Genomic DNA, 14,232 nt, shown 5'->3' with positions numbered 1-14,232 from the left:
CCATCCCCATCCCCACCCCATCCCTGTCCCTATCCCATTACCATCCCCATCCCATCCCCATCTCATCTCATTCCCATTCCATCCCCACCCCATTCCATCCCCATCCTCATTCCCATTGCATCCCATTCCATCCCCATCCCATCCCATTGCCATCCCCATCCTATTCCATCCCCATCCTCATCCCATCCCCATCCCATCCCATCCCATCCCCATCCCCATCCCATCCCCATCCCAATCCCATCCTATCCCAATCCCATCCCCATCCCCATCCCAATCCCATCCCATCCCATCCCCATCCCCATCCTATCCCAATCCCATCCCTATCCCAATCCCAATCCCCATCCCCTCCCCATCCCCATCCCCATCCCCATCCCCATCCCATCCCTATCCCCATCCCAATCCCATCCCTATCCCAATCCCAATCCCCATCCCCTCCCCATCCCCATCCCCATCCCATCCCTATCCCCATCCCAATCCCATCCCTATCCCATCCCCATCCCCATCCCATCCCCATCCCAATCCCATCCCCATCCCCATCCCATCCCCATCCCAGTCCCATCCTATCCCAATCCCATCCCCATCCCCATCCCCATCCCAATCACATCCCATCCCATCCCCATCCCCATCCTATCCCAATCCCATCCCCATCCCAATCCCATCCCCATCCCATCCCCATCCCCATCCCATCCCATCCCCATCCCCATCCCCATCCCCATCCTATCCCAATCCCATCCCCATCCCAATCCCATCCCCATCCCATCCCCATCCCATCCCCATCCCCATCCCCATCCCAATCCCATCCCCATCCCAATCCCATCCCTATCCCAATCCCCATCCCAGTCCCAATCCCGCCCCGCCCCGCCCCGCCGGCGCAGCCAGGCCCCGCCCGCTCTCTACAGTCTCTTTATTGGGGGTTGGGGCTGCGCGGGGACATCACCGGGACGCGGGGGGACACGGGGACCCCGGGGCGGGAAGGCACGACGGCGCGGGGGGGGGAGGGGGCGCCGGGACCCCCGCGCTGCCCCCCCCGTGCTGCCCCCCCCCCGCCGCGTCCCTCCATCGGCTCCGCCGGGGCCCCCCCCGTGTCCCGGGGCCCCCCCGGCTCTACTTGTTCTTCTTGAAGAAGCTGAAGCGTTTCTCCCGCTCCTTCTCCTTCCCCTCGCGGGCGCGGGGGGCGGCGGGGCCCTCGGCGGGGGGCGGGGCGGGGGGCATGCTCATGGCCCGCGTCACCCCCTTCCCGCCCGCCGGGGCCCCCCCCGGCCCCTCCCGCGGCCCCGCCGGCACCAGGGCGGCCGCCGCCTGGATCACCCGCAGCCAGGTGCTCATCTCCGCCTGCGGGGACGGGCGTGGGTGGGCGTGGGTGGGCGTGGGTGGGCGTGTGAGGGCGTGGGTGGGTGTGTGAGGGCGTGGGTGGGCGTGGGTGGATGTGTGAGGGCGTGGGTGGGCGTGGGTGGGCGTGAGAGGGCGTGGGTGGGCGTGGGTGGGCGTGGGTGGGTGTGTGAGGGCATGGGTGGGCATGTTGTGAGTGGGTGTGAGTGGGTGTGTGAGGGCGTGGGTGGGCGTGGGTGGGCGTGAGTGGATGTGTGAGGGCGTGGGTGGGCGTGGGTGGGCGTGGGTGGGCGTGAGAGGGCGTGGGTGGGTGTGTGAGGGCGTGGGTGGGCGTGGGTGGATGTGTGAGGGCGTGGGTGGGCGTGGGTGGGCGTGGGTGGGCGTGAGAGGGCGTGGGTGGGTGTGTGAGGGCGTGGGTGGGCGTGGGTGGATGTGTGAGGGCGTGGGTGGGCGTGGGTGGGCGTGGGTGGGCGTGAGAGGGCGTGGGTGGGTGTGTGAGGGCGTGGGTGGGCGTGGGTGGGCGTGGGTGGGCGTGAGAGGGCGTGGGTGGGCGTGAGAGGGTGTGGGTGGGTGTGTGAGGGCGTGGGTGGGCGTGAGTGGGTGTGTGAGGGCGTGGGTGGGCGTGTGAGGGCATGAGTGGGTGTGAGTGGGCGCGTGAGGGCGTGGGTGGGCGTGGGTGGGCGTGGGTGGGCGTGAGAGGGTGTGGGTGGGTGTGTGAGGGCGTGGGTGGGCGTGGGTGGGCGTGTGAGGGCGTGGGTGGGCGTGTGAGGGCATGAGTGGGTGTGAGTGGGCGCGTGAGGGCGTGGGTGGGCGTGGGTGGGCGTGGGTGGGCGTGAGAGGGCGTGAGTGGGTGTGAGTGGGTGTGTGAGGGCGTGGGTGGACGTGAGGGGGTGTGAGTGGGTGTGAAAGAGCGTGAGTGGGCGTGTGAGGGTGTGGGAGGGTGTGTGAGGGCGCGAGTGGGTGTGTGGGGGCGTGGGCGGGCGTGAGCGGGTGTGCGAGGGCACGAGCGGGCGCGTGCTGCCGTGGCCACACGGGCACCGGTGGGGCTGCAGGTGCACGGGGGGCGCCTGCAGGGCCGTCACACGCACGCCTGCGCGTGTCAGGGCGCCTTCCCCCAGCTGCACCCGTGTCTGCGCGCCCACCGGTGTTTCCCCGGCTGCCCACGCGTGTCCGCGCCCGTCAGGGGGTGTCTCCCAGCCGTGCCCCCCCCCTTTCCCCACGCAGGGTCTCACCTCGTCCTTCGCCTGGAACAGATACTCCTTGCCGTCGCTCAGCCTGGGGAGGGGGACAGGGCTCAGCCCCCCCGTGTCCCCCCCACCCCCCCGTGTCCCCCCCCCCCCCCCGTGCCCCCCCCCCCCGTGTCCCTACCCCAACTTGAAGACGTGTTTGCGCTTCTTGTAGTGGAGGGCGGGGTGGCAGCGGGCGCCGCGCAGGCTGGCGGGGGGCTCCCCGTGGTAGGGGGCCCCGGCCCCCGCGCTCTTGGCGTCCTTGTAGAAGCTGAGGTTGCCCCCCCGCAGCACGCAGTACACGCTCTGCCAGGACCTGGGGGGGCGCGGAGTGAGGGGGGGCCGGGCCGGGGGGGACGTGGCTCTGGGGGGGGGACACGGCTCCGTATTGGGGGGACGTGGCTCTGGGGGGGGACACGGCTCTGTATTGGGGGGACGTGGCTCTGGGGGGGGACACGGCTCCGTATTGGGGGGACACGGCTCTGTATTGGGGGACATGGCTCTGGGGGGGGACATGGCTCTGTATTGGGGGACATGGCTCTGGGGGGGGGACACGGCTCTGTATTGGGGGGACGTGGCTCTGTATTGGGGGGACGTGGCTCTGGGGGAGGGACACGGCTCCGTATTGGGGGGACGTGGCTCTGGGGGGGGACACGGCTCTCTATTGGGGGGACGTGGCTCTGTATTGGGGGGACGTGGCTCTGGGGGGGGGACACGGCTCCGTATTGGGGGGACGTGGCTCTGGGGGGGGGACACGGCTCCGTATTGGGGGGACGTGGCTCTGGGGGGGGACACGGCTCCGTATTGGGGGGACGTGGCCCTGGGGGGGGGACACGGCTCCGTATTGGGGGGACGTGGCTCTGGGGGGGGACACGGCTCCGTATTGGGGGGACGTGGCTCTGGGGGGGGGACACGGCTCCGTATTGGGGGGACGTGGCTCTGGGGGGGGACACGGCTCCGTATTGGGGGGACGTGGCTCTGGGGGGGGGACACGGCTCTGTATTGGGGGACGTGGCTCTGGGGGGGGGACACGGCTCTATATTGGGGGGACACGGCTCTGGGGGGGGGACGTGGCTCTGTATTGGGGGGACGTGGCTCTGGGGGGGGGACACGGCTCTATATTGGGGGGACACGGCTCTGGGGGGGGGACGTGGCTCTGTATTGGGGGGACGTGGCTCTGGGGGGGGGACACGGCTCCGTATTGGGGGGACGTGGCTCTGGGGGGGGGACACGGCTCCGTATTGGGGGGACGTGGCTCTGGGGGGGGGACACGGCTCTGTATTGGGGGGACGTGGCTCTGGGGGGGGACACGGCTCTGTATTGGGGGGACGTGGCTCTGGGGGGGGGACGTGGCTCCGTATTGGGGGGACGTGGCTCTGGGGGGGGGACACGGCTCCGTATTGGGGGGACGTGGCTCTGGGGGGGGACACGGCTCTGTATTGGGGGGACGTGGCTCTGGGGGGGGGACACGGCTCTGTATTGGGGGGACGTGGCTCTGGGGGGGGACACGGCTCTGTATTGGGGGGACACGGCTCTGGGGGGGGACACACGGCTCGGGGGGGGGGGATACAGCTCTGAGAGGGGGGACACAGCTCCAGGGGAGGGGACACGGCTCCGTTGCGGGGGACATGGCGGGGGGGTTGGGGATGTGGCTCCGTGGGGGGGGGGACACCACAGCACCATGGGGGGACCCAGACCCGGGAGGGGGGGCTGTTGGGGGGGGGTGTCACACATCCCCCACCATCAGCACAGCGGGAGTGGGGCCTTGCCCCTTTAAGGGAGGGGCTTGAAGGAAGGGGTGTGGCCAAAGGGAGGGCGTGGTCATGAGGGAGTGGCCTAGGAGGGGTGTGTCCCCTAGGTGGAATCAGGGTGGTGGCACATGGGGAGGGGTGCATGAATGGGGTGCGGCACGTAGGGGGTGTGGCCTGTGTGGGTGTGTCTGAGGGGGGTGTGGCCTGTGAAGGCGTGGCCGAAGGGGTGTGGCCTGTGAGGGCGTGTCCGAGGGGGCGTGGCCTCACCTGTTGGGGGCCTTCTTGCCCTGCGCCTCCATCTCGTGCTTGCGGCAGAGGCCGCCCTCCAGGCTCTCGGGGGCCGGGGGGGCGCGGGGGGGCAGCGTGGCCGCGTGGGCGGGGTCGGGGGCCGGGACCCCCCCCGGCCGCCCTCGGGGGGACCCCCCTGGGCTGGGGCCCCGCTCCCGCGCCCCGTTGGTCAGCCCCGGCCCCGCCGGCACCTGCGGGGGGACAGGGGGGTGTGGGTCCCCTCCCATGGGGGGGCACACAGAGGCGTCCGGGGGTCCCCCACACGCCGGCAGGGGGGTCCTGGCATTTCGGGGTGCAGGGGGGGGGTTACCTGGGCCGCGGCGCTGTCGGGGCAGATCCCGTTGACGGCCGGTGCCTCCGGCTGGCGGCTCTGCAGGGCCGGGGCCCTGGGGGGGCACGGGGGTGGGCGAGGGGTTGGGGACCCCCCTATCACCCGGGGACCCTCCCTGCGTTCCCCCCCAGGACCCCAATATCCCCTCTGTCCCCTCAGGACTTGCGCTGTCTCCTGTGCCCCCCCATGTCTCCTGTGCCCCCCCCTTCCCTCCAAGTCCCCACTGTCCCCCCCACATCCCCCCATGACCCCCCATTTCCCCTGTCCCACCAGGACCCCCATATCCCCCCCCGATCCCTGGTCCCCAATATCCCCAGGGTGTCCCCCCAGGACCCGTAACCCCCCATGGCCCCCACCCTCCCAAGCCCCCCCAGACTTCAGTGTTCCCCCTGGGTTCCCTCAGAACCCCCCAGACCTCCATGTGCCCCCCGTGTGCCCCCCCAAACCCCCCTGGACCTGAAAGTTCCACCCAAACCCCCCCAAGCCCCCCCAGACCTGAATGTCCCCCCCCAGTTTCCCCTCCAGACCTCCGCGCCCCCCCCCACCCGCGCCCCGTCCCTCACCGCTGCGGCTCCCCGGTCCCCACGCCGTTCTGGGTGTCGGGGGGCACCGACGGGGGCTCAGGCTGCGTGGGGGGGGGCGTGGGCGGCCGCCTCTTCCTCGCCTCCTCCTCCTCACGCCGCCGCCGCTCCTTCTCCTCCAGCTGGGGGGGGGACATGGAGGGGGTCAGTGCCTGCACCGAGCGCGCCGGGGCTCAGCCGGCACCGGGAGATACGGAGGGGGTCAGCGCCTGCACCGAGCGCGCCGGGGCTCAGCCGGCACCGGGAGATACGGAGGGGGTCAGCGCCTGCACCGAGCGCGCCGGGGCTCAGCCGGCACCGGGACAGGGAGGGGGTCAGCGCCTGCACCGAGCGCGCCGGGGCTCAGCCGGCACCGGGAGATACGGAGGGGGTCAGCGCCTGCACCGAGCGCGCCGGGGCTCAGCCGGCACCGGGAGACACGGAGGGGGTCAGCGCCTGCACCGAGCGCGCCGGGGCTCAGCCGGCACCGGGAGATACGGAGGGGGTCAGCGCCTGCACCGAGCGCGCCGGGGCTCAGCCGGCACCGGGAGATACGGAGGGGGTCAGCGCCTGCACCGAGCGCGCCGGGGCTCAGCCGGCACCGGGAGATACGGAGGGGGTCAGCGCCTGCGCCGAGCGTGCCGGGGCTCAGCCGGCACCAGGAGATACGGAGGGGGTCAGCGCCTGCACCGAGCGCGCCGGGGCTCAGCTGGCACCGGGACATGGAGGGGGTCAGCGCCTGCACCGAGCGCGCCGGGGCTCAGCCGGCACCGGGAGATACGGAGGGGGTCAGCGCCTGCACTGAGCGCGCCGGGGCTCAGCCGGCACCGGGAGATACGGAGGGGGTCAGCGCCTGCGCCGAGCGCGCCGGGGCTCAGCCGGCACCGGGAGATACGGAGGGGGTCAGCGCCTGCACCGAGCGCGCCGGGGCTCAGCCGGCACCGGGACAGGGAGGGGGTCAGCGCCTGCACCGAGCGCGCCGGGGCTCAGCCGGCACCGGGAGATACGGAGGGGGTCAGCGCCTGCACCGAGCGCGCTGGGGCTCAGCCGGCACCGGGAGATACGGAGGGGGTCAGCGCCTGCGCCGAGCGCGCCGGGGCTCAGCCGGCACCGGGAGATACGGAGGGGGTCAGCGCCTGCACCGAGCGCGCCGGGGCTCAGCCGGCACCGGGAGATACGGAGGGGGTCAGCGCCTGCACCGAGCGCGCCGGGGCTCAGCCGGCACCGGGACAGGGAGGGGGTCCGCACCTGCACCGAGCGCGCCGGGGCTCAGCCGGCACCGGGACAGGGAGGGGGTCAGCGCCTGCACCGAGCGCGCCGGGGCTCAGCCGGCACCAGGAGATACGGAGGGGGTCAGCGCCTGCACCGAGCGCGCCGGGGCTCAGCCGGCACCGGGACAGGGAGGGGGTCAGCGCCTGCACCGAGCGCGCCGGGGCTCAGCCGGCACCGGGAGATACGGAGGGGGTCAGCGCCTGCGCCGAGCGCGCCGGGGCTCAGCCGGCACCGGGAGATACGGAGGGGGTCAGCGCCTGCACCGAGCGCGCCGGGGCTCAGCCGGCACCGGGAGATACGGAGGGGGTCAGCGCCTGTGCCGAGCGCGCCGGGGCTCAGCCGGCGGCGGGGTGCCGCCCCCCGCGCGCCCCCCTCACCGTGGTGAGGCGTTCCAGGGCGGCGAAGCGCTCCTCCCAGGCGGCGGCGGCTTTCTGGAAGCCCTGATGGCGCTTGATGAGGTTCTCCACCTCGGCCACGCTGTCCCCCAGCTCCGCCGAGCGCACCAGGGGCTCCTGGCTGGAGAGCCAGGCCTCCGCCATGCTGGCGTCCCGCCCGAACATCAGCACCTCCAGCACTGTGGGGAGACGGGGGGGGGGGCACGGCGTGGGCCCAGGCGTCCGGGAGCACCCGGTGCCCCCCGCCACCCCCTCAGCCCCACCCTGGGGACCCCCCGACCCCGCGCTCACCGATCTGCAGCCAGTCCATCTTCTCCTTCCAGCGATCCCCGATGTCCCGGCGGCGTTCCTGCAGCTGCGAGAGCTTCTCCGAGATCTGGGGATGGGGGGGTGAGTGCCCGGCACCGGGGGGGGGGACACGCAGGGACGGGATACAGGGATGGGGATGGGGACACAGGGATGGGGACAGGGACATGGGAATGGGGACATGGGGATGGGGACATAGGGATGGGGACAGGGACATGGGAATGGGGACATGGGGATGGGGACACGGGGATGGGGACAGGGACATGGGAATGGGGACATGGGGATGGGGACACAGGGATGGGGACAGGGACATGGGAATGGGGACATGGGGATGGGGACACGGGGATGGCGACAGGGACATGGGAATGGGGACACGGGGATGGGGACACGGGGATGAGGACAGGGACATGGGAACGGGGACACGGGGATGGGGACACGGGGATGGGGACAGGGACATGGGGATGGGGACATGGGGATGGGGACACAGGGATGGGGACAGGGATACAGGGATGGAGACAGAGACACGGGAATGGGGACATGGGGATGGGGACAGGGATACAGGGATGGGGACAGGGACATGGGGATGGGGACACACGGATAGAGACAGAGATTTGGGGACAGGGATGAGGACATGAGGATGGGGACACAGTGATGCAGACATGGGGATGAGGACACGGGGATGGGGATGGGATACAGGGCTGGGGACAGTGACACGGGGATGGGGACACAGGGCTGGGGACAGCGATACAGGGGTGGAGAGAGAGACACAGGGATGGGGACATGGGGATGGGGACAGGGACATGGGGATGGGGACACGGGGATGGGGACAGGGACATGGGGATGGGAACGCAGGGCTGGGGACACAGGGCTGGGGACAGGGATATAGGGATGGGGACAGAGACACGGGGACATGGGGTGGGGACACATGGATAGAGACAGAGACATGGGGATGGGGACAGGGGGACAGGGATGGGGATGGGGAGACAGAGACAGGGATGCAGGGGTGGGGACAGGGACACAGGGACAGCGTCAGAGACACGGAGATGTGGACAGGGACACGAGGACAGGCATGGGGACGCGGGGATGGGGACAGGGACATAGGGATGGGGACACGGGGATGGGGACAGGGACATGGGGATGGGAACGCAGGGCTGGGAACACAGGGCTGGGGACAGGGATATAGGGATGGGGACAGAGACACGGGGACATGGGGTGGGGACACATGGATAGAGACAGAGACATGGGGATGGGGACAGGGGGACAGGGATGGGGATGGGGGGACAGAGACAGGGATGCAGGAGTGGGGACAGGGACACAGGGACAGCGTCAGAGACACGGAGATGTGGACAGGGACACGAGGACAGGCATGGGGACGCGGGGATGGGGACACAGGGACACGGGGATGGGGACACGGGGACACGGAGATGTGGACAGGGACACGAGGACAGGCATGGGGACACAGGGATGGGGACACGGGGATGCGGGGATGGGGACACGGGGACACGGGGATGGGGACACAGGGACACGGGGATGGGGACACGGGGACACGGAGATGTGGACAGGGACACGAGGACAGGCATGGGGACGCGGGGATGGGGACACAGGGACACGGGGATGGGGACACAGGGACACGGGGATGGGGACACGGGGACACGGAGATGTGGACAGGGACACGAGGACAGGCATGGGGACGCGGGGATGGGGGCACGGGGATGCGGGGATGGGGACACGGGGACACGGGGACGGGGAGGGCCCCACCTTGTTGGCGGCGTAGTGGCCCTTGTCGAGCAGCGCGGTGCCCATGGCCACGCAGGCGTCGAAGCTGTCGGCCCGCGCCTCCACCTCCGCCTTGATGCTCTGGTGGTTCTTGATCACCAGGTCGGCCGCAGACACGTCCCTGCGCCGGGGACGGGGACGCGGTCAGCGTCCCCGCGGTGCTGCCGCCGTCCCGGTAAACGCCCACCCCCCCCCGCCGCGGTGACGCGTCCCCCCTCACCGCGGGCGCTCCTGGCCCTCGATCTGCAGGCGGACGCCGTCCATCCAGAGCAGCAGGTCCCGCACCGCCCGCAGGAAACGGAACTTGTCGACGGTGTCGAGGAGCAGCCGGCGCCGGCCCTGGCTGCTGCCGCGCAGCTCGGCCCAGGCCTCGCTCACCGCCTGCTCGTGCCGGCGGATGTCGGCCGCCTTCTCCCCGGCGTACGCCTTCTCCAGCCGCGCCGCGTCCTCCTGCACCTGGCGCACCTGCGGGCGCACGGAGGTGAGGCCGCGCCGCGTCGCGCCGTACTGCATTGCGTCGTGCCGTGCTGCGCCGTACGGTACTGCGCCGTGCTGCGCCATACCGTGCCGTGCTGCACCGTGCCATGTCAGGCTGCACCGTGCCGGGCTGCAGGGTGCCACGCTGTGCCACACGGTGCTGTGCCACGCTGCACCACGCTGGGCTGCACTGTGCCGTGCTGCACCACGCCACACCACGCTGCCGTGCTACGCAGGGCTGCACCGTACCGGGCTGCACCATGCTGGGCTGCACCGTGCTGGGCTGCACCATGCTGTGCCATGCAGGGCTGCACCGTACCGGGCTGCACCATGCTGTGCCATGCAGGGCTGCACCGTACCGGGCTGCACCATGCTGGGCTGCACCGTGCTGGGCTGCACCATGCTGTGCCATGCAGGGCTGCACCATACTGGGCTGCACCATGCTGTGCCATGCAGGGCTGCACTGTGCCGTGCTGCACGATGCTGTGCTGCACCATGCTGGGCTGCACCGTGCTGTGCCATGCAGGGCTGCACTGTGCCGTGCTGCACCATGCGGTGCCATGCAAGGCTGCACCATGCCAGGCTGCACCATGCTGTGCCACGCAGTGCTGCACCGTGCCGTGCTGCACCGTGCCGTGCCACGCAGGGCTGCACCGTGCCGTGCCGCGCCGTGCCGTACTGCATCACGCTGCACCATGCTGCTTCACGTTGTGCTGTTCCGCGGCACGCCGCGCCGTGCCACGCCACCCCGTGCTGCGCCGCGCCGCCGTCCCGCCCCGCGCCGCGCCGTCCCCCGCGCCGCGCGGCTCACCTGGGCGCTCAGGGCCTGGATGTCGTGCTCGTAGGCGGTGTGCATGCGCTGCATGGCCTCGGCCGTGTTCAGGTCGCGGCCCACCTCGTCCGGCAGCTGCTTCTGCTTGTGCTGCACCTGGGCCAGGGTCTCGCGGGCGTCGTGGTAGAAGCGATGCAGCTCGTAGGAGGCCGCCAGCATCTGCGACCGCGTGTCGATCAGCTCCAGCAGGTCGGCCCAAGCCTCGTTCAGCCCGTCCTTCCACTCGGCCACCGTGGCGTTCTCCGAATGCCCCGCCGCGATCAGCGCGTCCGCCAGCCCGTTGACGCCGTCCACCCGCTCCTGCCCGATGCTGCTCGTGTCCCGCGAGAACTCCCTGAACTTGTCCCGCAGCATCTGCAGGGAGGGGGGGCGAGCCGTGTCGGGGACGGCGGGGAGGGGACACGGGGACACCCCAGCGCCCTCCCTCCTCATCCTCGCACCGTGACGTGCTCGTAGTCCTGGCCCAGCTCGTGGGAAGCGGCCACCACCTCCCGCTCCGAGATCCACTGCTCCAGGTCGTCCACGTCGCGTTTGAGCTGGCAGAGCCGCTGGTGCTCCTGCAGCGCGGCCCGGCGCTCCTCCGCCAGGTCCTTCAGGCTGGCGTAGAGCTTGTCCACCTGGCCCTGGCGCAGCGTCAGCCGCTCGCTGCGGGCGCGGCGGCCGTCAGCGCCGGCGGCACCGGGCACCCGCCGTCGGGGGACGATGTGTGCGGGGGTGGGAGGTGGCGGGGGGACACAGGGTCCTCAGGGGACGATGGATGTGGGGATGGGGGGTCCAGGGGGGGACACAGGGTCCTCAGGGGATGATGGATGTGGGGATGGGGGGTCCAGGGGGGGACACAGGGTCCTCAGGGGATGATGGACGTGGGGATGGGGGGTCCAGGGGGGGACACGGTGCTCATGGGACAATGGATCTGGGGATGCGGGGTCCAGGGGGGGACACGGTGCTCGTGGGATGATGGATGCGGGGATGGGGGGTCCAGGGGGGGACACGGTGCTCGTGGGGTGGTGGATGCGGGGATGGGGGGTCCAGGGGGGGACACAGGGTCCTCAGGGGATGATGGATGTGGGGATGGGGGGTCCAGGGGGGGACACGGTGCTCGTGGGGTGGTGGACGTGGGGATGGGGGGTCCGGGGGGGACACGGTGCTCGTGGGGTGGTAGACGTGGGGATGGGGGGTCCAGGGGGGGACACAGGGTCCTCAGGGGACGATGGATGTGGGGATGGGGGGTCCAGGGGGGGACACAGGGTCCTCAGGGGACGATGGACGTGGGGATGGGGGGTCCAGGGCGGGACACGGTGCTCGTGGGACGATGGATCTGGGGATGCGGGGTCCAGGGGGGGACACGGTGCTCGTGGGATGATGGATGCGGGGATGGGGGGTCCAGGGGGGGACACGGTGCTCGTGGGGTGGTGGATGCGGGGATGGGGGGTCCAGGGGGGGACACAGGGTCCTCAGGGGATGATGGATGTGGGGATGGGGGGTCCAGGGGGGGACACGGTGCTCGTGGGGTGGTGGACGTGGGGATGGGGGGTCCGGGGGGGACACGGTGCTCGTGGGGTGGTAGACGTGGGGATGGGGGGTCCAGGGGGGGACACAGGGTCCTCAGGGGACGATGGATGTGGGGATGGGGGGTCCAGGGGGGGACACAGGGTCCTCAGGGGACGATGGACGTGGGGATGGGGGGTCCAGGGCGGGACACGGTGCTCGTGGGACGATGGATCTGGGGATGCGGGGTCCAGGGGGGGACACGGTGCTCGTGGGATGATGGATGCGGGGATGGGGGGTCCAGGGGGGGACACGGTGCTCGTGGGACGATGGATCTGGGGATGGGGGGTCCAGGGGGGGACACAGGGTCCTCAGGGGACGATGGACGTGGGGATGGGGGGTCCAGGGGGGGACACGGTGCTCATGGGACGATGGACGTGGGGATGGGGGGTCCAGGGGGGGACACGGTGCTTGTGGGATGGTGGACGTGGGGATGGGGGGTCCATGGGGGGACACGGTGCTCATGGGACGATGGACGTGGGGATGGGGGGTGTCAGGGGACGCCCGTCCCCCGTGGGTTGATGCCAGCAGACCCGGGGACGTCACCCACCTCTCGGGGTGCCCGCTGGCCACCATATCGCGGCTCTGCACCGAGAGCTGGTGCACGGTGTGGGCGTAGTCCCGCAGCGCCTGCTCCAGCACCAGGTGCTTGCTGACCATGGCCTGGGCGCTCAGCTCGTCCTGGGGGGGGGTCACAGCGGCTCAGGGGGGGGCTGCGGGGCTGGGGTGGGGGGCAAACCGCCCCGGGGCCGTACCTTGGCCTTCTCCTGGGACATCATGTGCAGCTCCTGCTCGCCCATCCAAGCCTCGGCCTCGGCGGCGTCGCAGTAGAACTGCTGAGCGGCGTGAGCCCGCTCCAGGCGCTGGTGCCGCAGCTCCGCCTGCAGCCGCAGCTCCTGCCAGGCTTCCCGCAGCTCCCGCACCCGCTCGGCCGGGCCCGACAGCCCCCCGCGCCGCCCCAGCAGCTCCTCCACCCGCCGCTCGTGGCCCTGCAGCTCCTTCTGCAGCGTCTGGGGGGGGGGTGACGGGACACACGGGGTGAGCGTGGGTGGTCCCGGGGATGGCGGGACCCCCACATGGGGGGCAGCGGCGGCTGCCGGACCCCCCCCAACCCACCTGGTTCTTCTTTATCAGGAGCTGGACGGAGGGCAGGTCCTTGCCGTGGTCGGTGGACACAGCCAGGGGTCTGCGCTCCTTCACCCACAGCTGGTGGGAGACGGGGGGGCTCAGGGATGCCGGGGGGTCAGGGACGGCGGGGATCGGGGATGCTGGGGGGTTAGGGATGGCGGGGATCAGGGACAGTGGGGATCAGGGATGCCGGGGGCTCAGGGATGCCGGGGGGTCAGGGATGGCAGGGATCAGGGATGCCAGGGGGTCAGGGACAGTGGGGATCAGGGATGTTGGGGGGTCAGGGGTGGTGGGGATCAGGAACAGTGGGGATCAGGGATGTTGGGGGGGTCAGGGATGGTGGGGATCAGGAACAGTGGGGATCAGGGATGTTGGGGGGTCAGGGATGGTGGGGATCAGGAACAGTAGGGATCAGGGATGTTGGGGGGGTCAGGGATGGTGGGGATCAGGGATTCCGGGGGCTCAAGGACGCTGGGGGTCCCCAGGGTCCCCTCCTGTGGCCGGGCGCCCACTCACGATCTCGTCCTCCAGGTCGCGGTTGAACTGGTGCTCCTCCTTGGAGGCCAGGAGCTTTCGGCAGCGCTCCCGCAGCGGCTCCCGCAGCCCCAGGAACTGCTCCTCCACGGCACGGACCTGCCCCTGCACCTCGGCCGCGCTGGCGTCCTCCCGGCTGAGGGCCTGCGCCTGCGCCCGGATGGCCTCCACCTCCTTCTCCCGCACCGCCGTCTGCTTCTCCAGCATCTGCCCGGGGCGCGGGGCCGGTGAGTGACCCCCTGCCTGTGCACCTCTGTCCCCTGCACCCCATCTCCTGCACCCTGTCCCCATGCAACCCTTCCCCGTGCACCCCTGTCCCCTGCAGACTGTCCCCGCAGACCCCATCCCTGCACCCCTGTCCCCTGCACCCGTCCCCTGCAGACCCCGTCCCGTGCACCCCTGTCCCCTGCACCCCTGTTCCCTGCATCCCCGTCCCCTGCAAACCCCATCCCTGCATCCCCATCCCCTGCATCCCCATC

General features: G+C 71.1%; 1 protein-coding gene across 1 annotated transcript in view; it reads right to left on the bottom strand.

The window, feature by feature from the left end:
• Nucleotides 1-889: 889 nt before the first annotated feature.
• Nucleotides 890-14,232, bottom strand: part of SPTBN2 (spectrin beta, non-erythrocytic 2) — a 30,303-nt gene continuing 16,960 nt past the window's right edge. Inside the window, exons 20-35 of the mRNA XM_075135146.1 lie at nt 13,736-13,960; nt 13,208-13,297; nt 12,847-13,101; nt 12,642-12,772; nt 10,984-11,188; nt 10,523-10,897; nt 9,455-9,699; nt 9,217-9,355; nt 7,444-7,528; nt 7,135-7,331; nt 5,489-5,628; nt 4,905-4,980; nt 4,574-4,785; nt 2,698-2,871; nt 2,562-2,604; nt 890-1,332 (exon numbers count right to left, since the gene is read on the bottom strand). Coding sequence (XP_074991247.1) covers nt 1,105-1,332; nt 2,562-2,604; nt 2,698-2,871; nt 4,574-4,785; nt 4,905-4,980; nt 5,489-5,628; nt 7,135-7,331; nt 7,444-7,528; nt 9,217-9,355; nt 9,455-9,699; nt 10,523-10,897; nt 10,984-11,188; nt 12,642-12,772; nt 12,847-13,101; nt 13,208-13,297; nt 13,736-13,960 — 2,820 coding nt within the window. The 3' untranslated portion in view covers nt 890-1,104. The remainder of the gene's footprint in view (nt 1,333-2,561; nt 2,605-2,697; nt 2,872-4,573; nt 4,786-4,904; nt 4,981-5,488; nt 5,629-7,134; nt 7,332-7,443; nt 7,529-9,216; nt 9,356-9,454; nt 9,700-10,522; nt 10,898-10,983; nt 11,189-12,641; nt 12,773-12,846; nt 13,102-13,207; nt 13,298-13,735; nt 13,961-14,232) is intronic.

Source organism: Calonectris borealis, chromosome 37 (assembly GCF_964195595.1).
Source record: "Calonectris borealis chromosome 37, bCalBor7.hap1.2, whole genome shotgun sequence".
Classification (NCBI taxonomy): Eukaryota; Metazoa; Chordata; class Aves; order Procellariiformes; family Procellariidae; genus Calonectris; species Calonectris borealis.
This window is presented reverse-complemented; position numbering and strand designations above follow the sequence as displayed.